Below are 21,937 nucleotides of genomic sequence, written 5' to 3'. Positions count from 1 at the left end.
CTAATCTAATAGAATGAAATCCGAGAAAATTGATTATAAGATTGCATCAAAAGTGTTAGAATTTATATTATTTACAAAGCTAAAGAGCTGTGTAATGGAGTTATGAAGTTGACCCCAAAGATAAAATTATTTTCACTTGCTATTATTTTTGTTAGTACTGTGGTACACTGCATGTTTACAAAAATGTTTAAATTAGTTTATAAAATATTTCTTGGAGAGCCTAGGTGGGGATAAGCATTATAGTTAGGGATAAAATGAAGAAAAGAGCAGACAGAGATGACTTGTCCATTTTTCAGGGAGATTGCATTCAAGAAGAGAGAAGACAGTTAAGCTTAATCATATATGTAAATATATGGCTACAACCTGTGATAAACACCATAAATAAGAATTTCAGGTTGCAGAAGGATTGCAAAAGAACTGACCTGCACATTAAAATTATTTTGGTAAAATGTTTTCATAAATTATCTCAATTTCTTCAGCTTTTTTTTATTCCAATAAGTTGATATGAGTATATATAGGAGACACAAAAATAACTAAGTCTCTAAATATCAGTCAGAGGATATCTTCAACTGACTTCTTTTGCTACGGTTTTATCTTTATGATAATGTACAAAATAATAATTTCTCAGATAGTTAATTTGTTGATTATTTGTATCACAGCAAGATTTTTTTACATTAAAAGGATAATTATAGTAAATGAAAATTCCAAAAGCACTGCTTCCAAACAGTGTGAAACACTCAGGAATACTCTGAAGACATTAATTCAACAAATATTTATAGAATGTTTCCTATGAATAAGGAATTCTGCCAAAATCAGGAATTTACTTATGGAGAAAGGTAGGAAAACTGACCAGTGTTCAGCCTGGCTGAAGTAGCTCTACATAACATAAAAAATATATTCTGGGGTGCTTTTTGGCCGGGTGTCTGCCTTCAACTCAGGTCATGATCCTTAAATCCTGGGATTAAGCCCCGCATTGGGCACCCTGCTCAGCGGGGAGCCTGCTTCTCCCCCTGCTCTCTCCCCTGCTCACATTCTCTTGCTCACTCACTCACTCTCTCTCTCTCTCAAGTAAATAAAATCTTTAAAAAAGTATTCCAAGCACTGGTACAGACATGTGGAATTTTAGAGATGAAAGAAGTATCAATTGTATCTTGGTGAGCCAGGAGCAATGAAGAAGGCTATATGGGGGAAATAATATAGATCTTGATTTGGCACTTTAGGTGAAATTTAAATAAGAAGAGAAGAATAACAGTGCAGAGAAGGTACTTCAAACAAACTACCAAAATTCAGGAAGTTCTCTCATTGGCTATGAGAGAAGTTAAGGTGTTTATTAGGAATCATGATAATAAAATAGGCTGGAAAGCAAAAAAGAAATTTATTATCAAGAGGCTTTGAATGTAAAAGTAAGGAACTTCATCTTAATTCAAAAGGGGTTTTTTTGTTGTATGATTATTAAAGAAAAATTAGCTGGTAGAAAATTTGTGGAAAAAATGAAGAATCACAGGCATTTGTAAGGTGCTTCTTTGGTAATTTTCAGAATAATTCAAGTGAAAGCTGTTTTATCACTAACATATAACATGGCCTAATTTCTTGATCTTCAGTTCATGAGGGTTAATATACCAAAGTAGAACTATGTTTAGCCAAATTCTAATTCTTTTACATAAGAGAACTCTTAGGCTTTTTGAGGTTGATACATCCAGGTTTTTACTACTTAGAAGAAATTAATTTAGCTTCTCGGAACTGCATAGATTGACTACAGTTCTGTGATCCACCTAGGGTCACGTTCTATAGCTTAGACATTTTTAACATTTATAAGTCCCACAACTGAAAAACAAACATGGTTATTCCATTTGCCCTCAGTTAAACCACAGATGTTTATTATTTTTATTTCATCTTATTTTAAATCAAAGTTTCTGTTATTTTGGTTTAAGTTCATCCACTTTTACTTATGTTGTGTTTTCTGCTCTTTTTATAAATCTAGATCCCAGGATTCTACTCTGTCTACACTGTCCTCTGTTGCTCCTTCTGGTGTAACAGAAGGGGTTGACTCCATTTGGACCTCCCTTGGCTCCCCTCTTGTAGCATCACCCATGTGCCAGGAAGATATGTGTCACAATGGAGGAACTTGCCATCCTGTTTTACTCTCCAGTGGTATATTCTCATACCAGTGTGACTGCCCACTACATTTTACTGGCCGTTTCTGTGAACAAGGTAATCGATCTTCATTTATTATTAAAAACTTCTCCAGAGTGTACAAAAGAATTGCAACCTTATTGTACACATTGAGAGATGCTAGCACAAACAAGAAGCATCTGTATAATTTTATTTAAAAATGAATTCTGATGGAACACTTTTGTTCAGTATTGTAGAAACAAACTTCAGATTTGTTTTTTTCTCCATTAGGATTGTCATTCAAAATATATTTTTAGTTGTCACACAGCCTAAGAGTCAAAATTGAAATATGGTGTTACTTATGTAGTTTCTTACAAAATTATGGTATAGTCCATCCTTTGTCACCATAGAAACAAGTAGGTTCTACTTTATACTATGTTTATTGCTTAATTATTAATCAAAACATTTTTGTATTTTATAAGCATATCCACATATTTAAATTATTTTAGTAAGAAGAGTACATTATTTTTTGATGTTTAAAAATATGGTTTTAGTATTAATGAAGCTATTTATGAATCAAAAGAAAATTTCCCTAGTGTCAACATCTAATGGCCTCCTAAGAGTCTCTCAGTTAATTAAAGCAGTGTTGGGCAATTAGAACCAGAAATGCTCTGGGCAGATTACAAAGGTATTAGGTCATGATGCATGTCCCTACACTACGAGCTGAAAAGTAACATTGTTTTCTATGTAAATTAATCACTGATTCTAAATGGGGTAGGTGAGGATGGGGATTACTATTGGATAATTATTCAGATGGCAGAGACTTTCATTATTTATTCATGATTGTGTTAAATATTTCCTTTTTATTTATTTATTTATTTTAATATTTCCTTTTTTTAATACCAAAATGTAGGACCTCTGGAAGCAAACTCATAGGTATCCGTAATATGCTACTCAGATCTTCTTGACAAATGCCCTCATATGACTGCTATGTGTTAATATTCAGCCAAGTAAGCAAGTAAATATAGTCGAAGGCACAGAAATGTAAATATGGCCTATTTTCCTGCTCATTATATAAATATTATGTGTCCTTAAAGTCTATTTTTTAACTGTAAAATGCTTTTGAAGACACTTCATTATTGCTTGATTTTTTTTTTTAGTGAATGTTTCATATGTCTGCAAAATAGACTTGCGTTCTGCTACAGTGGGAGACCATTTATATTACATTCTGTAAGTAGAGTTCTAGGGACATAATTTGGATTGTAAAGCTCTTTGAGATCCACACTTAGCCATTTAAAACTCTGAGAGGGATTTTTCTTTTTTTAATTTCATGCTAAGTAGAGTTTTAGAAAAATACCCTTCTTACCTTTCTTAAACTATTCTTTGATTCTTAATGTTTTTTTAATGCACATTTACTAATGATAGTGAAATTGATGTTACAAAATGAGGAGTCCTTAGTTATTGGCTATATCTCCTGGTTAGTCATACATTTTAGACTACAAAGGACCCTCCAGCCATAATCCTTATCTCTCCTACTGAATCCCCAGTTCTCCCTCCTTCAACTCCTGACTGAGTAGCTTTAACGCTAGATGCACAGACCTACACTTTCCTGCAGAAAGAGAGAAATCCAGGTTTATTTGGAATTAAACATAAGGCTTAGCTGAGGTTTCATTGTATTTGGTATTTAGGTTAGCAGAATATAGGAGATTGACCTCAAGAAAAGAATTCAGAAACTCTATTCTATATTTGTTTTTGAGAATATTTTATTTTAATGTTTTTCCTGTTGAATTTACAATATTTTAAAAATTAATAATTGGGGCAGCCTGGGTGGCTCAGCGGTTTAGCACCGCCTTCAGCCCAGGGCCTGATCCTGGAGACCTGGGATTGAGTCACTGCATGGAGCCTGCTTCTCCCTCTCTCTGCTTGTGTCTCTGCCTCTCTCTCTGCTCTCTCTGTGTCTCTCATGGATAAATAAATAAAATCTTTTTTAAAAAAACCAACAACTAATAATTGGATGATATTTGTTGCAAAAAGTAGGTAATCCACTATAGAATATTTATTTCTTAGTACAAAATAATCAGAAACTGTGACTAAATATTACCAATTAGAGATTTTTTTTAAAGAAACCTTAAGTCGGTAATATCTGCGGTTGTGTGATACTCTAAACAAAATTCATGCAATAGAACTATTTAAATTATCAGTTATCATAGTATTATCTGTGATTTTATTATTGTTCTTGCTTCCTTTTTTGGGAAATATTTCAGTATAATTTTTAGAATGCAGTGTCATATGCTCTAAATGTAAAATTATATTTATTTTTAATCATTTATCACTTCGAATTAAGTACCTCTCTTCTTTCAGTCATGAAGAAAGCAAAGAGTGGGTTTATGTTTTCAATCTAATGCTCCAAATATAATTCATAAAGGTATGCATCTTACAATACACTGACAGAAGAAGACTGGTGCCTAAGGCCTGTGATTCAGGAATCTGGTACCACAATGAGACTTTTTATAGAATTATCTATGTTGGCCAGATGCCACAATTTCTAAGTGTGGATTTCAGTAAGCAGTATTGTATGCCAGTTTTAGTGTTTCACTTACCTGGGTAAAAATCTTTATTTAGATAAACAGTACCCAGATCAATCAGTCAATTAATCCATTTATATCTCTCCTTTCTCTCCCTTTGTGTGTGTATACGTGTGTGTGTGCACACACACACATATATATATATTCTCAATATTAAAATGCCTAGAATTTAAAGATAAGTTGTGAAAACAATATCCTAAATGAGACCTTTATTGAATACATTCAACATCTAAACTATATGAAATTCAGCTTCAGAAACAAAATTTGCATAATATCACTGTGAAGAGTTCTGATTTACCAGACACTGCACTGCTTCATGCATCTTGTTTCACTTAACCCTCAGAATAACCCAGCTGAAGTGGTCACTGTAAATTACCCCCATTCACAAATAAAAAATCTAAGGCCTAGACTCTGTTAAATTACTTGCTGAAGGTCACACAGCTTATATGTGGTAGGAGTAGGATTAGAAGCAATCTTGGCTGACTCCAGACTTCACATTTAACCACCACACTCTATTGCTACACTAGTTAGAAAATCAAATTTAACATGATGGCATGACATGGAATTTCTGAATTTTCTCACTCTTTAATCTGTATATAAAAAATATCTTTAAAAAATATCTTTATTTCAGGAAGAAAGAGAATTTTCTTTAAAAAATGAAATTTTGAAAATCAGAAAACCAAAAATGTTAATGTCGATCTACTAAATTTTTACTGGAGAGTATAATTATGGCGATCAACCTAAAATTAAACTGAAAAGTACATTAAGTGACCCGGAAAGAATCATACCTATTTCCATAATGATTTCAGCAAAACTGAAATATAGACAGTAGATAAACAAGATTTGAATTTCAGAAAAATCTAGATATCAATGATGAAAGAACACGATTCTCTGAAAAAACTATATAACTGCACAGGTGTCTGTGTATAAAGGTATGTTGGAAGTTGATTTTTCTTCACAGCCTCACTTTTTTACTTCCAGTTAATATTCTTAACTTGTGAGAGAATACTAAAGTATTTTATCTTAACAACTTTGATTTTTCACCACAAAATGGAGGTGTAAATTAAATATAGACCTTAATTAAAATTGAGGCTTACTGAATCTAGACCCAACTAAATTCAGTAATACAGAGAAGGGGTTTTCAAGGCTATGGGACTCAGTAATGGGTCACCCAGACACATATTTCCTTTCTACTTGGCATTATGTAATGTGTTCTATTTTATCAAATCATCCCTATCCAATCACCTAATAATGTTGATTTTTATAGAATCCGTTTGATTTAATGTGTGTTTTTTTCTCAACACATGCTATCTTAATTCATATTAGCTAAACCTCGTTGCCTACTTTATCATAATGATCCTGCATCTCACCAGGGGAAACATAACAGCCTATATTCTTGCTTTGTTTTAGATAGCTGCATGCAGGCAGATGGCTGTCTCCTACTGTAAAGTTCAGAGTGACAGATTTAGAATATCAGTGCCTTGTGCTGGGGGAAAGCGTATGCCTCTGACTATTAATTATAGGATTAACATTTTTAAACAACCCAATACTTTTTAGTGTTCTATAAAACAGTTTTATAAATAGTGCAATAAAGAAGTATTTAAATGCCATACATTAAAACCAAGAAATCTTTTGTTTTATTTGATATCCTGTCTGTGTATCCCATATATGTTTAAAGGTCAACTGTACTGAGTAAATTGCAAACCTAGAAATAAAAATGAGAGGTTTTAGTAGATGTTTTGTCTTGTTATGAAAGAAAAAAGAAGACTGTCTTAACACCTGCCTTGCTTTTACCATAACTGGAATATATTTTAAAGGCAAACTAGAGAAGTTTGAATTTATTTATTAACTTTAGATCAGGTGACTGAATGTCAGACATTCCAGGGCCAAGAAGGCACAGAAACAGAGCATTAGTCAGCTTCTTATAACAATTATTTATCTCCTTGCAAAGAACTGATGGTCTATATATTCAGCAAAGGGCCAAGAAATGGGTATTGGCCTTCTCAAACATAGTACTGAAAATTCTCAGGTTTGAAAATTTATTTTCAAGTCCTAGATCATTGCTGCATATTTATTAGTAAACAGCAACTGCTGAAATAGTAAGATGCTAAATTGAAAATGAATGGGCATTGAACTCAAGGACGGGGACTCAAAGGAGACAAGATTACCTATCATCAAAGACAGAGGATTTCATTTTTGAAGGCAGGAGTGGGCTGAAGGGCTCTGGGCTTCCCAAGTCTTCTCCACTATCAGTTGCTGCACACTCCTCAGCAAGGAGCTCTGTGTTCAGCCCTTGGAAGAAGACAGCTCCCTCCTCATCCTGGTGCTTGTAACTATGTAAAAAGTTGGTGTCTATCAATCTCTCTACTTTTACTAATTCAGAAATTTCCATATAGGATAAGGAGGGACTGCATATACCCTCTATGAAAAAAGGATGACATTTACTTTATTTGTCTTCTTTATTGCCATAATTAGCATTCTTTTACTCCACTATAATTCAACACATTTAATTAAATAAACATTATGAACACCTAACATGTATAACACATGCAGTTAGTCATTGGAGGTGGTATGAAATGAAGAAGACATTTTTGTCATTAGTTTTCAGGTAGTTGTTCTCATGGGGTGTGGAGTGGGGGATGCAAGGAAAGGAAGACAAGCGTAACAGAGGTCAGCTGGCATTTCCCACCTCCTTTTTTCTTAGTTCAACATCACCTCCTCCCCAACAACATGCTACTTAGGACCTCTATTGTTTCCATAACTAATGATCATATCATCATTGTTGAAGTGACTTCAACAATACAGGTTTATTATTTTAAAGTTCTGTAGATCAGAAGTCTGAAGTAATTCTCAGTGGGTTAAAATCAAGATGTTGGCAGGGCTGTGTTCCTTTCTGGAGGTTCCAGGGGAGAATCTGTTACCTTGCCTTTTCCAGCCTCTTCATTCCTCAGTTCATGACCCACTTCATCTATCTTGAAAGCAAACAGTGGTGGACCTAAACTTTTTCATAGCATGTGACTACATCTATGTGTCCACCTCCCTTTTCTACAGATGACCCTTATCATTACACAGAGCCCATTTGGTTAATCTGGGATAATCCCTGCAGTTTAATATCAGATGATTAGCAATTTTAATCCCAACTGCAACCTTACTGCCCTTTTGCCTTGTAAAGTAACATGTACATAGATCATAGGGATTAGGACGTAGACCTTGTTGGGGAGTCATTTTTCTGCCTACCACAGAACCTGTAGTCATCCCTCAGGAATTTTCATGATCATATAACAGAAAAAGAAGTTTATTAGATGGATATCTGGTGCTCACAGAATTGAGCAAAGCAAGTGGAACCAACTTGGAAAATATACTCAGCAGGATCCTCTGGAGGACCAAGAAATAGGAAGCAGATTGAGGCTCATCCAAGAATAGGCTGAAGCACCACTACTACCACTGAAGAAGGGCTTTTATACTGTCACCATGTTCTGAGTCATTTGCTTAAGTTTCAGAGTCCCAAGAAATATTTTGAAATTGGTAATTTCTCAGCCATATGCTTACCCTAAGAAGGACAGAAAGCCGGTGGATAAGAGGAGTCATCTTTTAGTCATCTTAGACTTCCAACATAGTAACTAGATAATAAAATCTGCTAAGATCCCAAACAACGGGCTTCTTCATTTCCACACAAAAATAGAATCATTTACAACAAGGCTTTTATAGCATACATGTATACACACACACATATACACACACATACACACACATGTGCCTTAGTATCAAACATTAATCCTTTTCTTAAAAATTTTTCAGATATTTCTCCTCTCTGTTGTCATCTCTCCCGTATTTTCTGTTTTATCCTTGAATTCCTGGTATTTTTATTTATTTATGTTGTAGAATAGTTTAGTGAAATTTTTGTTTCCATTCCTCCTGCAGACACAATATAAACCTCTTATCCAAATAATTTCATGCATTTTCTCTTTCAGTCATTTTGCTAACCCTGCAAGTCAGATAATATTAGTCAAAGTTACTTTCATTTCTCAGTTATAGAAATCCATTCAATAAATAATGGCTAACATTTACTGGATGCTTAATATGTGTTAAGCATTGTTCTTTTTTAATTTTTAAAAATATTTTATTTATTTATTCATGAAAGACACAGAGAGAGTCAGAGACATAGGCAGAGGGAGAAGCAGGCTTCTTGCGGGGAGCCCACTGAGGGACTCCATCCCAGAACCCCAGGATCATGACCTGAACCAAAGGCAGACGTTCAACCACTGAGCCACAGAGATGATATTTTTTTAATTTAAACTCAAATTAGTTAACATATAGTGTTGTATTGGTTTCAAGAATAAAATAGTGATTCATCACTTACATATAGTACCCAGTGCTCATCCCAACAACTACCCCCATTAATGCCCATCACCTATTTAGCCCATCCCCCTCCAGCAACCATCATTTTGTTATCTATAGTCAAGAGTCTCTTATGGTTTGCTTCCTTCTCTGTTTTTTATCTTCTTTTTTTTTTCCTTCCTTTCCCCTATGTTCATCTGTTTTATTTCCTAAATCCACATAGGAGTAAAATCATAAGATATTTGTCTTTCTGTGACTGACTCATTTTGCTTAACATAGTACACTCTAATTCCATCCCCACTAAGCAAACGGAAATATTTCATTATTTTTTGATGGCTGTGTAGTATTCCATTTTGTATATGTACCAATCTTCTTTATGCATTCACCTATCGATAAACATCTGGGCTCTTGGCATAATTTGGCTATTCTAAGTAGTGCTGCAATAAACATTGGGGTGCATGTGCCCCTTCAAATCAACATTTTTGATCCTTAGGATAAATACCTAATAGTGCAATTGCTGGGTCACAGGGTAGGTCTATTTTTAACTTTTTTTTAAGATTTATTTATTTACTTTTAGACAGAGAGGAGGAGGGGGGCAGAGGGAGAGGAAGAGAAGCAGACTCCCTGCTGAGCTCAGAGCCCACCACAGGTGTCACTTCAGGTTCGATCTCATGACCCTGATCTCATGACCTGAGCTCAAATCAAGAGTCAGAAGCTTAACCAACTGAACCACCCAAGCGTCCCCTATTTTTAACATCTTAGGAACCTCCATAATGTTTAACAGAGTGGCTGCACCAGTTTGCATTCCCACCAACAGTGCAGAAGTTTCCCCTTTCTCCAAATCCTTGCCAATATCTGTTGTTTCCGGAGTTGTTAATTTTAGCCATTTTGACAGGTGTAACATGGTATCTCATTGTAGTTTTGATCTGTATTTCCCTGATGATGAGTGATGTTGAGCATTTCTTCATGTGTCTTTTAGCCATTTTGTCTTCCTTGAAAAAATGTCTTTTCATGTCCTCTGCCCATTTCTTAACTGAATTATTTGGGGTTTTTTGGGTGTTGATTTTTTTTTTTCTGGGTGTTGATTTTTATAAGTTCTTTATAGATTCTGGATACTAGCCCTTTATCTGGATGTGTCATTTACAAATATCCCTCTCATTCCAGAGGTTGTCTTTTAATTTTGTTGATTGTTATCTTTGCTGTGCAGAAGCTTTTTATCTTGAGGAGGTCCCAATAGTTCATTTTTGCTTTTGTTTTCCTTGCCTCTGGAGACATGTCTAATAAGAAGTTGCTGTGGCCAAGGTCAAAGAGGTTGTTGCATGTTTTCTCCTCTAGGATTCTGATGATTTCCTGTCTCACATTTAGGTTTTTCATCCATTTTGAATTTAATTTTGTGTATGGTGTAAGAAAGTTGTCCAGTTTCATTCTTCTGCATTTTGCTGTTCAGTTTTCCCAACATTTCATAAGTGTTCTATAGTTTCCAGCGTACGCATCTTTTACTTCTTTGGTTAGGTTTATTTCTAGGTATCTTATGGGTTTTGATGCAATCATAAATGGGACTGGTTCATTAATTTCTCTTTCTGCTGCTTCATTATTGCTGTACAGAAATTCAGTGGATTTCTGTAGAATGATTTTATATCCTGTGACATTAAACTCGTGTGTGAATTCATGTATCAGTTCTAGCATTTTTTTTTAATGAAGTCTTGATTTTCTACATAGGGTATCATGTGGTCTGGGAAGAGTGAAAGTTTAACTTCTTCCTTGCTGATTTAGATGCCTTTTATTTCTTTTTGTTGTCTGATTGCTGAGACTAGGACTTCCAGTACTATGTTGAACAGCAGTGGTGAGAGTGGACGTCCCTATCATGTTCCTGACCTTTGGGGAAAAACTGTCAGGATGATATTAGCTGTGAGCCTTTTATACGTGATGTTGAAGTATGTTCCTTCTATCCCTACTTTTTGAGGATTTTTATAAAGAAAGGATGCTGCATCTTGTCAAATGCTTTTTCTGCATCTATTGAGAGGATCACATGATTCCTATCCTTTCTTTCATTAATGTGGTGTATCATGTTGATTGATTTGCAGATATTGAACCACCCCTCCTGTCCAGGAGTAAATCCCACTTGATCATGGTGAATAATCCTTTTAATATACAGCTGCATTCAATTAGCTGGTATCTTGTTGAGAATTTTTGCATCCATTTTCATCAGGGATATTGGTCTGTAATTCTCTTTTTTAGTGGGATCTTTGCCTGGTTTTGGAATCAGGTAATGCTGGCCTCCTAAAACAAGTTTGGAAGTTTTGCTACCATTTCTATTTTGGGAACAGCTTCAGAAGTATGCATGTTAATTCTTTTTTAAATGTTTGATAGAATTTCCCTGGGAAGCCATCTGGTGCTAGACTCTTGTTTGTTAGAGATTTTTGATTACTGATTCAATTTATTTTCTGGTTATGGGTCTGTTCACATCTTCTATTTCTTCCTGTTTCAGTTTTGGTAATTTTATATTCCTAGGAATTTATCCATTTCTTCTAGATTGCCCAATTTTTTGGCATATAATTGTTCATAATATTCTCTTATAATTGTATGTATTTCTGGAGTGATGGTTGTGATTTCTGCTCTTTCATCTGTGATTTTATTTATTTGGGTCCTTTCTCTTCTTTTTGACAGTCTGGCTAGGGGGTTATCAATTGTGTTAATTCCTTCCAAGAACCAGCTCCTAGTTTCGTTGATCTTCTACTGTTTTTTTTTTAATTTCTATATCATTTATTTCTTCTCTAATGTTAATTATTTCCCTTCTGCTGGTTTTGTGCAGTTCCTCTTTTTCCAGCTCCTTTCGGTATAAAGTTAGTTTGCATATTTGAGACTTTTCTTGCTTCTTGAGGAACGCCTATATTGCTATAAACTTCCCTCTTTGGACCACTTTTGCTGTATCCCAAAGGTTTTTAATTGTCATATTCATTTTAACTTGCTTCCATAAGGTTTTTCATTTCTTCTTTACTTTCCTGGTTAACCCATTCATTCTTGAGTAGGATGTTCTTGAACCTCCATGTAGTAGTTGTGGTCTTTTAAGATTATTTTCTTGTGGTTGCCTTCAAGTTTCATAGCAATATATGCATGGTGTGATCTCAGTCTTTTTGTGCTGATTGAGGCTTGTTTTGTGACCCAATATGTGACTATTATGGAGAGTGTTCCAGTGTTGCACTGGAAAGGAATGTTTCTTCTGCAGCTTTAGGATGAATTGCTCTGAATATATCTGTTAAGTCCATTTGGTCCAGTATGCCATTCCAAGCCATTGTTTCTTTGTTGATCTTCTGCTTAGATAAGCTATCCTTTGCCATAAGTGGAGTGTTAATGTCTACTATTATGATGTTATTATAGGTGAGTTTCTTTAAGTTTGTTATTAATTAATTAACTTATAAACTTTGTTGCTCACAAATTGGGGGCAAAATATTTACAATTGTTAGATCTCCTTGTTGGATAGACCCCTTTATTATGAAATAGTGCCCTTTTTATCTCTTATTATGGTCTTTGGCTTAAAATCTAGTTTGTCTAAGTATAGCTACTCCAGCCTTTTTTTTTTTTTGATATCCATTAGCATGAAACATCGTTCTCACTCACACTTTCAATCTAGAGGTGTCTTTGGGTCTAAAATGAGTTTCTTGTAATCAGCATATTGATGAAGCTTGTTTTTTAATCCATTCTGATACCTTGTGTATTCTGATTGGAGCACTGAGTCCATTTACATTCAGAGTAACTACTGATAGATATGAATTTAGTGCTATTGTATTACATCTAATAGTCCTGTTCCTGTAGATTGTCTCTGTTCCTTTCTAGTCTTTGTTGCTTTTGGTCTTTTTTTTCCCATTCAAAGAATCCCTTTTAATACTTCTTGCAGAGTTGGTTTAGTGGTAATAAATTCCTTTAGTTTTTACCTGTCTTGGAAACTCTATCTCTTCTTCCATTCTGAATGACAGCCTCTCTGGATATAGTATTCTTAGCTGCATATGTTTCCCGTTTACCATATTGAATATATCCTGCCACTTTCTCCTGGCCTACCAAGTTTCTGTGGACAGATCTTCTGCTACCCTTTTGTGTCTACCCTTGTAGGTTAAAGGACCTTTTGTCCCTAGCTGCTTTCAGAATTCTTTCTGGGTGTTTGTATTTTCCAAGTTTCACTGTGATATGTCTTGGTGTTGACCCATTTTTGTTGATTTTGAGGGAGTTCTCTGTGCCTCTTGTACTTGAATGCCTGTATCCTTTCCCTGATTAGGGACATTTGCAGCTATAATTTGTTCAAATAAACCTTCTACCCCTCTCTTCCCCACTCTTCATCTGGGATTCCTGTGATATGGATATTTTGTGCATTGTGAAATTGCTGAGTTCCCTATGTCTATATTCATGATCTAATAGTTTTCTTTCCCTCTTCAGCTTCATTGTTTTCCATAAACTTATCTTCTATATCATCTAATTGATCCTCTGCTTCTTCCATCCTCATTGTGGTTACCTCCAGTTGGTTTTGCATCTCAGTTATAGCATTTTTATTTTAGCCTGACTATCTTTTATCTCTGGGGTTAGAGATAACCCTAAGCAGCTAGGGTTGCTCTGGTGTCTTATATGCTTTTTTTCAAGCCCAGCTAATATTACTATGACTGTTGTTCTCAATTCTTGATCAGATATTTTGCTTTGTTTTGAGCAAATACCTCAATTTCCTATTGAGGCTGTGATTTCTTATTAATCTTTCTTTTGGGAAGAATTCCTCTGTCTCGTCATTATGTCTAGGTTTCTGTCTTTTGCATACTATGAAAGCTTGTTATATCTCCTGCTCCTGAAAGTAATCCTATATTAAGAAGTAATTCTACACTATCCAAGTCCTGGCACTGCAGGAAGTGTTTCTGATGTATGCTGTGTGAACTCTGCTGTTGTATTTTGGCTGCTCTTTTCCACAGGTCAGTCATCTGCAGAGTTCCTCTTTGCTTTGGACCTTTAACTAGATGTGCTTTGATTTATTTGTTAAGCCTGCTAAAAAGAAGAAAGAGAGATGGAGAGAGATAGAGAGAAGGCAGGGGGAACAAAGGAAAGAAGGAAGGAAGGAAGGCCTGATACAAGAAAAAAGAAAAGGGAAAGGAACAAAAAAGTAAACAGACATTCAAAAAACTGTAAGCCTGATTCCAAAGAAAAAGAAAAAAGGAAAAAAGAAAAGGAAAAAAAGAAGCCTGATTTAAAAAATGAGAAAAGGAAACAAACTAATAAACAAACAAACAAACTATAATCGTGATCCAAAGAAAAAAGAAAAAACTTAAATTATAATTAAAAAAATAAAGGGGAAAGGAGAAAAAATGAGTGGGAAATATCAGAAAGGGAGACAGAACATGAGAAACTCCTAACTCTGGGAAACGAACTAAGGGTGGGGGAAGGGGAGGTGGGTGGGGGGGGTGACTGGGTGATGGGCACTGAGGGGGGCACTTGATGGGATGAGCACTGGGTGTTATTCTATATGTTGGCAAATTGAACACCAATAAAAACTAAATTTACAAAAAAAAAAAATTTAAATCAAGTTAAAAAACAAAGAAAGCCTGGTCCTATTTCCACCAGAACTAAAGCTGATGCTTTGAAGCACTCTATAATCAGTAGACTTGGTACATGGAGGGGCCTGTGTTGGTCTTTTGAGAGAGATGCCTACACTTCTGGCTAACAGTCAGACTTGCCTTAGTAAAAGATGCCCCTGCCAGGTATAGTAGGGAGGGTTTTGGTGTAAGCAACTCCAGCCTCCACTGACGGTCCTGTGTTTCTGAAGTCCAGCTGTGCTGGTGGACGATGACATCACCCTGCCCTCTTGTCCCTGGGGAAGGGAACTGGAGGCCACCACTATTCAGGAGGCCCACACAGAAAGGCAGTTTCCCCTCCTGTGTCCCAGGCTTTCTTTACATCTCTACCCTCAACCTGTCTATGCTTGGCTGTTGGCCTTCCTGATGCCACATTCTCCTGTGTTTTAACTTTGGCCAGAAGCTGGGATTCAAAACTCCAAATCTTAAAGGACAGGGCAAAGCATGGACCTACTCCTCCCACCCCAGGAGGAAAGCCTCACAGCACTGCACCCTGCATTGTTCTGTCCCAGAAAAGCAGTCACAGACCTGGACAGGTGCCTGGAGTCTATGATGAAACACAACAAAAAGCTGGGACCAGGTTATCTGCCCTCTGAATGTGCCTCTGTCCCCTGCTGTTCAGTGGTCATTGAATCATGCCCAGCAGACCTTTTTGTCCTTGAAGGGACAAAATACTCTCTTCCAAATGTGTTCCAGGAATGGGTGCATTCTTTCTCAGTAGAACCCAGGGGATCCCCACACCTCAGCATCTTGTGCAAACCCTATATACACTGCTTTCTCTCCCTGTCTTTCCCTCTTTCCCTGGCCTCTCTCTGCAAAATGGGCTCCCCTGCCCTGTGCAACACCATGGCTTTTCTCTCTTGCAGTTTAGGTCTCCAAATATTACATCTGCCATGTTCTCTCCCTCCAATTGTGCAGATTGTTTTCTTAATCCTCACATTGATCTCCTAGTTGTTCAAAATTATTTATGTTGATCTACTTGTGTTTGAGGGACAGGTAAGCTCAGGATCCTTCTACTACCACACCATCTTAACTCCTCTTCCTGTTAGGTATTGGTCTTAATCTTAGCCTATAGTGATTCATTTATTCCTCATGAATGGATATTATTTTGGCTACTATTCTATCCCCATAATTCAGAGAAAATGGAAAGAGTATTTGAGTAATTTGTCTATGTAAATTTTGGAATTGAGATTTGAATCCACGTTCTTAAAACTAATCTTCCTATTTGATCTAAGGAAACACAAGCAAAGATAGAAAAATTTCATTATGAAAATATAAAGATGGCATCTCATAGAGCCCCAAAATGGGAATACAAAGCTGTTTCCAGAAAGAACTAGAACTAAGAACAAGAGCACAGTGTGTAGTTCCTCTAAGGAACTCATGTTTCATTCTTCTCACCGTCTTTTAGCTGACAGGGGCTTTTGAATCAACATTGTAGAGTCCTTCTCCCATGGAGAGACCAAATATTTCTTAGGTGGAACCCAGGTAAAAGACACATGACCAAAGTGACCACCCTGGAGGTGCCTGGGTGGCTTAGTCAGTTAAGTGTCTGCCTTCGGCTCGAGTCATGATTCCGAGGTCTTGGGATTGAGCCCCATGCCAGACTACCTGTTGAGCAGGGAGCCTACTTCTCCCTCTCCCTCTGTCACTTCCCCTACTTTGCACATTCTCTCTTACAAGTAAATGAATAAATAAAAATCTTAGAAAGAAAAAAATAATGACCACCCCTAACCCAGTCACTCTGGTCAAAAGTATATTGTGCCAGCTTGGCTGCTGAGGGAGATCATAAAACAGCTGCCTAAAAAGGAAGAGTTATGGTGGACTGAGAATATACCACAAAATGTTAAAAACTACAACTATTAATATCCCTATCTTATAGATGAAAGAAACTGAGGTACAATCATTTACTTAACTCCTGAAAACAATACTAAGAGAAAGTAATTTGCCTGGGTTACGCAGCAATGGGCAAAGCCAGAGCTCAAACCAAGCTGTGTTTGATGCCAAAATTGTTTTTAACCACCATACATATCTATTTTTAAATCTCCCTTTAAAAAAATACAGGATATGTGCATTTAGACAATGCCATCTACATTGACACGATAAAGAATTTAATTTGTTAAATGACCTGACTTATAAGTGTACATCCAGAAATAATTTAATTTCTTCCAGCACCAAATAGATATTTTCTACCAGATTTCTCTTCTCCTTATTTTGAGACAATCTGTATATATCCCAAAGCTTTCAGGTCACTTGCAGGTGTTAAAAAGTCTAATCTAATTTAACTAACTAATCCACTTTCATTCCCAAAGCCAATTTGAAACTGTCTACACTCTTCTGTTCCTCCCTTTAATACCCTCTTTTCTAAAACTAAAGTCTTGGGTCAGACCAGGGGTAGAAGAAATCAGGAAAAGCACCAAAAGTCTTAATCTTTAGTAGATGTTAATTATAATTCTGTGCTAGCAGCAAGTGCATTCTGACATTGCATGTACATCTGTGGTTTGTTGTTAATTCCCTACAGCACATTTCTCTGCTGTGGGTTGGGTACTCTTATCTGATCTCTTGCAAATTCCCTTTAGTAGTTATCTAGAAAATACATTTATATCCTTTTGGACTGGTTTACCTGATATGGTGATATATTTTTTGGAAAAAAGTTATCTCTAGATAACTTGGGCCTATTTATCGACCACCTTCCTTATCATCACTTGAATCTCAGAAAATCTCAGGCATCTACTGTCCTGCCAACTAGTATAAGTACACATAAATCCAGGGTGAATCCTCTTTCTCCTCACCAGCTGTGCAGATTGCTCCAGCCTGCTGACTGCCTTTTACTTTCTCCCAGCAAAATGCAAGCTTCAGTCTTTATCCCCTGCCTCTAAACTCTAGGAACACATACCACATTCTTCTGAGAACTTTGCACAAAAGCAGTAGAAGGGGTTCTACAACTTGCTTCAGCTCTGCTAGCATGCATTTGGCGATCCACAATTCTCAAGTGATACTTTATGAGACTTCCTCACTTGGTTTGGAGTGGGGGCAATATATGTCACCTTGTTTCCTATTCCTAAATCCTTCTGAAGAATCTCTCGATGTAATAAATCTCTAGCTTTCTCTCATAGATTTTAAGGGTGATAGTAGCTAGACCAATTGACCTCCTCCTAGCATGTACTACCTACATATGTTTAATACCAGTCTTTAAAAGGGAAGGTAATTAATACTCATTGTCTGCAGTTAGATATTTTAATAAGAAATTTGAGAAACCAGGAAAAGTCCTCGTATAAATGCTATTATATTATCACAAAGACAGAAAAGAATCCAATGTTTAGGAATGATGGTATTTCTTCTTGGAGTTAGTTCTTTTCAAACTCTCACACTGATTGATCCCTAGTAGCAGAAGAAATTCAACTCTACCCAAAAGGATTCTGAAGATAAAGCTGAATTCCAAAGATCTTGAGAGTCTCTTATCTGTTTAATCTTAAAAGTCACATGCTCTTTACATTCTGCAACATATGCATTGTGATATAAAGAGTAAATGAAATCATTCTCCAGGAACTTTCATGTTTCTCTTGTGGCTGCAAGCAAATCTGACATGCTGATGCAGATTCCCGGGAACATATCCATTTAAGAAGCATAGGTTTACTGAAAAAGGCAGTAGCTTGGGAGTGAAAGATAGGGAATTCAGTCACAGTCCAGCCCTTAATTACTTATGTAGCATTAGGGAAATGATGACTCTTTTGACCGGCAGTTTCTCTATCTTTGAAGTGGCAGAGTTAGAATCAATTGAGAGCCCCTTTTAGCTCTAAAATTTATTGACACCTAGATGAGTCTCTCCCATAAAACCTCTTGGGTTCTACTTAGCCATTGCTGTGGACTTTGTACTTAGGGGGAATCTATGAAACTGCTTCAGCAGCATGATGCTTCTTCACTTTGCCAGAAAAGCTTGCTAGTCAGACTGTTTTCTTACTTTGATCCCCCAATGTTACAGGATGAGTTCCCCCCAGCAGCAGAATCCTAGGCAGAGATTATAAAGCAGGATTTTATTAAGAAAGCACATTTAAGATCAACACAGGTGGGGAAAGGAAGGCAGCATGATTTGACAGCAAGAGTTTCACAGCATCTGCCACACTGATATATCTTTCTTTATGCCCTCTTAGATTCAATAAGCCTTTTCCAGTCTAAAACTGTTCTCCTTTATGTGTTTTCTTTGGCACCACTCAAACAGAATGATTTCCAAAAAACAGTGGTTTTTGAGAGCGAGGAATTTATTTGGAGTTGTAGAGTATTTCATGAAGTCTATAGTCTTAATTTTTTTTTATTTCTAATTAAGAGACTGTTTATTTCATAGAATGAGAGACTGTGTTTTTGTTTTGTTTTGGTTTGGTTTGTTTTGCATATTATTTCTTGTATTTTTCTCATCAACACCGAGGTATTTCACTTCTCTGGCTCTATTACAGACTTTTCCAAAAGATCGGTGCTTGATTCTTCTTTCAGATACATTTCTTTACCTGACACACAATTACGCCTCATGGACTGATACCTGCTTATGTATTTGGTTTTGTTTTCCTCCAGCTTCCTGCCATCCAAAACTGTATTCCAGTTATACCAAGGTACTTGTAGTTTTTCAGCATTCCATGTCCTCTCACATGTCACATCCCATTCCCTCTGAATGTTCCTTCTATGTGGAATATCTTTCTTAACCTGGTTAACTACTTTTTTTCCTTAAAGACTTGGATCATTTGCTATTTTTTTTTCTAGGAACGCATGTTTTGCCATCACATCCCAACCAGCTTTTGACTTCTCATTCTGCTTTCCCATAGTATTGTGTGGCATCTTTATTGTTGGATTTACTGTCTTGTATTTTCATGGTATGCTTTCTGATGTCTTCATCCTAGAGGGTAAAATATTGAGGAAAGTGACTTTTTTAAAAAAAAAATCTTTCTTACTCAGCCATATGGCATGGTACATGAAATATAAAGGGAAACCAGATTTTTTTTTTGGTTAAATGTAACGAGTTTTTTTAAAAGAATAACTAAATAACCATTAAGCTACTTAGGCATATTAGACAAATATCATGGTATTTAGAAAAAAAGGGAAAAAATACAAAAATTGCTTCTCTCTATAACAAATTAAAGACTCAATCCCTGACTTTTTACCAACTCAACTAGTTCTGAATTTGAACACTTTTCAACTTTTTATATTCATTTCAATCTGTGCCCTGAATATTCAGGCAGCCCTCCTAACTTTGGCTTGTTGAAGAACTCCTCATAACACTTACATTTATTCTTCTCTCCTTTTGTAGATAGTCTAAAATATTTAGACTACAGTATTTACAAATATGCTTGAAATAAAACTAACAAGTATTTCGTAGGATTCTTCCTTATGGCTATCATAGGATTTTAAACATAGCAACGTAAGAGCTAGACAAAATATTTTTGGTATATCTTTAAACCTTTGAACACAGAACTCTTTGTCCTGAAAAAATTGAAAATAGCCCTTAAGATGATGGATATTAAGGAGGGCACTTGTGATGAGCAGTGGGAGTTGTATGTAAGTAATGAATCACTAAATTCCATAACTGAATCTAATATTACACTGTATCTTACCTAACTGGAACTAATATTACACTGTTTCTTAACTAACTTGAAAAAGAAAAAAAAAGAAAGAAAATAACCTTAATTTTCATAAATATTTAATAAATGTTTTTTTACTTTTAAAAACTTAGGCAGCTCAGCTAAATTTTGAGTGCAATTAGAGTATCATAAGCCACTAAAAGTTACCCTCTAGAGCTTTCTGTAATTGAATTCAGAAGAAAGAAAATGAAATGAGCTGCAATCTTTTGAAGAGAATCGAAGTCTGAAAAAACCCTGTAAGTTTTCTAAAAATTTGAGAAATGTTACTTTTAATTTCTATTTTATTGGCATAATTATACACATGTATCACATGCATATCAAATGGCACATTACTCCAGAGTTAAGGTCTTACTAGTTAACTTTTTGCTAATACTCTTTCATTATTCAAATACTGAATTCCTTTACATGAATGTGAATCCCATAGATACCTTCTAACCACATATACCTCATTCTGCAGTTCTGATTGGCAATTATATTTAGAAGATCTGTAGTATTATACTTAATCACATCTTTTCATGATATGCTTATGATTTCTATGATATTTTATCATATTTACTTAACACTCTTCATTTATGTAAATACTAGTATGTATTTAGCATATACGTAAGCCAGAATATATGAAAGTATGTCATGTGGCATGTGTGCTTCCATGCAGTTATGTAATTATATTTCTTTGTACTAATGTAAAAGAAAGATAGAAAATGGTGACTATAACTAGATGCATTTACTAACACCACAAAATAAAGTTTTCTGTTGTCTGAGCTTTTTAGTAACAATGCTTTTTGCATTTTCACAAATTTCCAACACCTTGTTTAAGAGAGAATCAAAAAGCTCTATCTGCTGTGGGTCCCTATGTGCAGCACATCTGATGTTTTCTTGGCATAAAATGCGGAAGAGCCACTTAAAATTAGTTCCTTTATTCAAAATAGTATTGCAGTACCAAAACTGCTCTGGAAAGAACCTGTACACAGTTAATATTTTGGGAAATGCAAAGAATGAACACAAAAGAAGGCAAAAAATCTGAGTGTTTTTTTAATATGAGTTTTCTTTCTTACACAGTTTATATATTTTTCTATTTCTTTACTAGATAGAAACTTGAGAACTGTGCACATTTTCATGTTAAATTGACTTATAATTCACTTTTTTGTAGAGGTGATAAAAAGGCATTATGTATGAATATCCAAAAAGATTACTGTGCAATCACTTGAAAATAGCCAACATTGAAAATTGCTAAAAATGATGAATGGATGACTCTGGACACAATTAGAGTTTGTGAAATCAACCATACTATTGTTCAGATGTTCGAACATATGTTCAAAAGCCCAAAGCATATCTGTGTAGAATTGTTCCCTAATGTAAAACAATGTTCCCTTCATTTCAAACCCATTTGTATTATTAAAAAAATATATAATCCACATATATCAGATTAATTTACATTTAGATCATTTGAAATGCCCTCTAATGTTTCACTACTTACATATTTTAAGGCATCAACAGCCCAAATCAATTCTCCATAAATCTCTGGTTAGAGTTTTGTGCTTTTGCTTTTTCATTCAAAGCCAGAAACTTTGGTGGTAATTGTGACCCTCTTAGATAAACTCTGTTTACTCGATTCATATATAGGATTTCATCACATTAGTAAGTATGAACCGTTTTATTAATTTACAAATACACT

The 21,937-nt window shown here is 35.5% G+C and overlaps 1 protein-coding gene across 1 annotated transcript in view; it reads left to right on the top strand.

Annotated features, from left to right (window-relative positions):
- Positions 1-21,937, top strand: part of EYS (eyes shut homolog) — a 1,553,129-nt gene that overhangs the window by 1,125,782 nt on the left and 405,410 nt on the right. Inside the window, exon 28 of the mRNA XM_055330595.1 lies at positions 1,982-2,211. Coding sequence (XP_055186570.1) covers positions 1,982-2,211 — 230 coding nt within the window. The remainder of the gene's footprint in view (positions 1-1,981; positions 2,212-21,937) is intronic.

This window comes from Nyctereutes procyonoides, unplaced genomic scaffold (assembly GCF_905146905.1).
Source record: "Nyctereutes procyonoides isolate TBG_1078 unplaced genomic scaffold, NYPRO_anot_genome, whole genome shotgun sequence".
Lineage (NCBI taxonomy): Eukaryota > Metazoa > Chordata > Mammalia > Carnivora > Canidae > Nyctereutes > Nyctereutes procyonoides.
The sequence above is the reverse complement of the archived record's forward strand: the minus strand, read 5'-3'. Positions and strand labels throughout refer to the sequence as shown.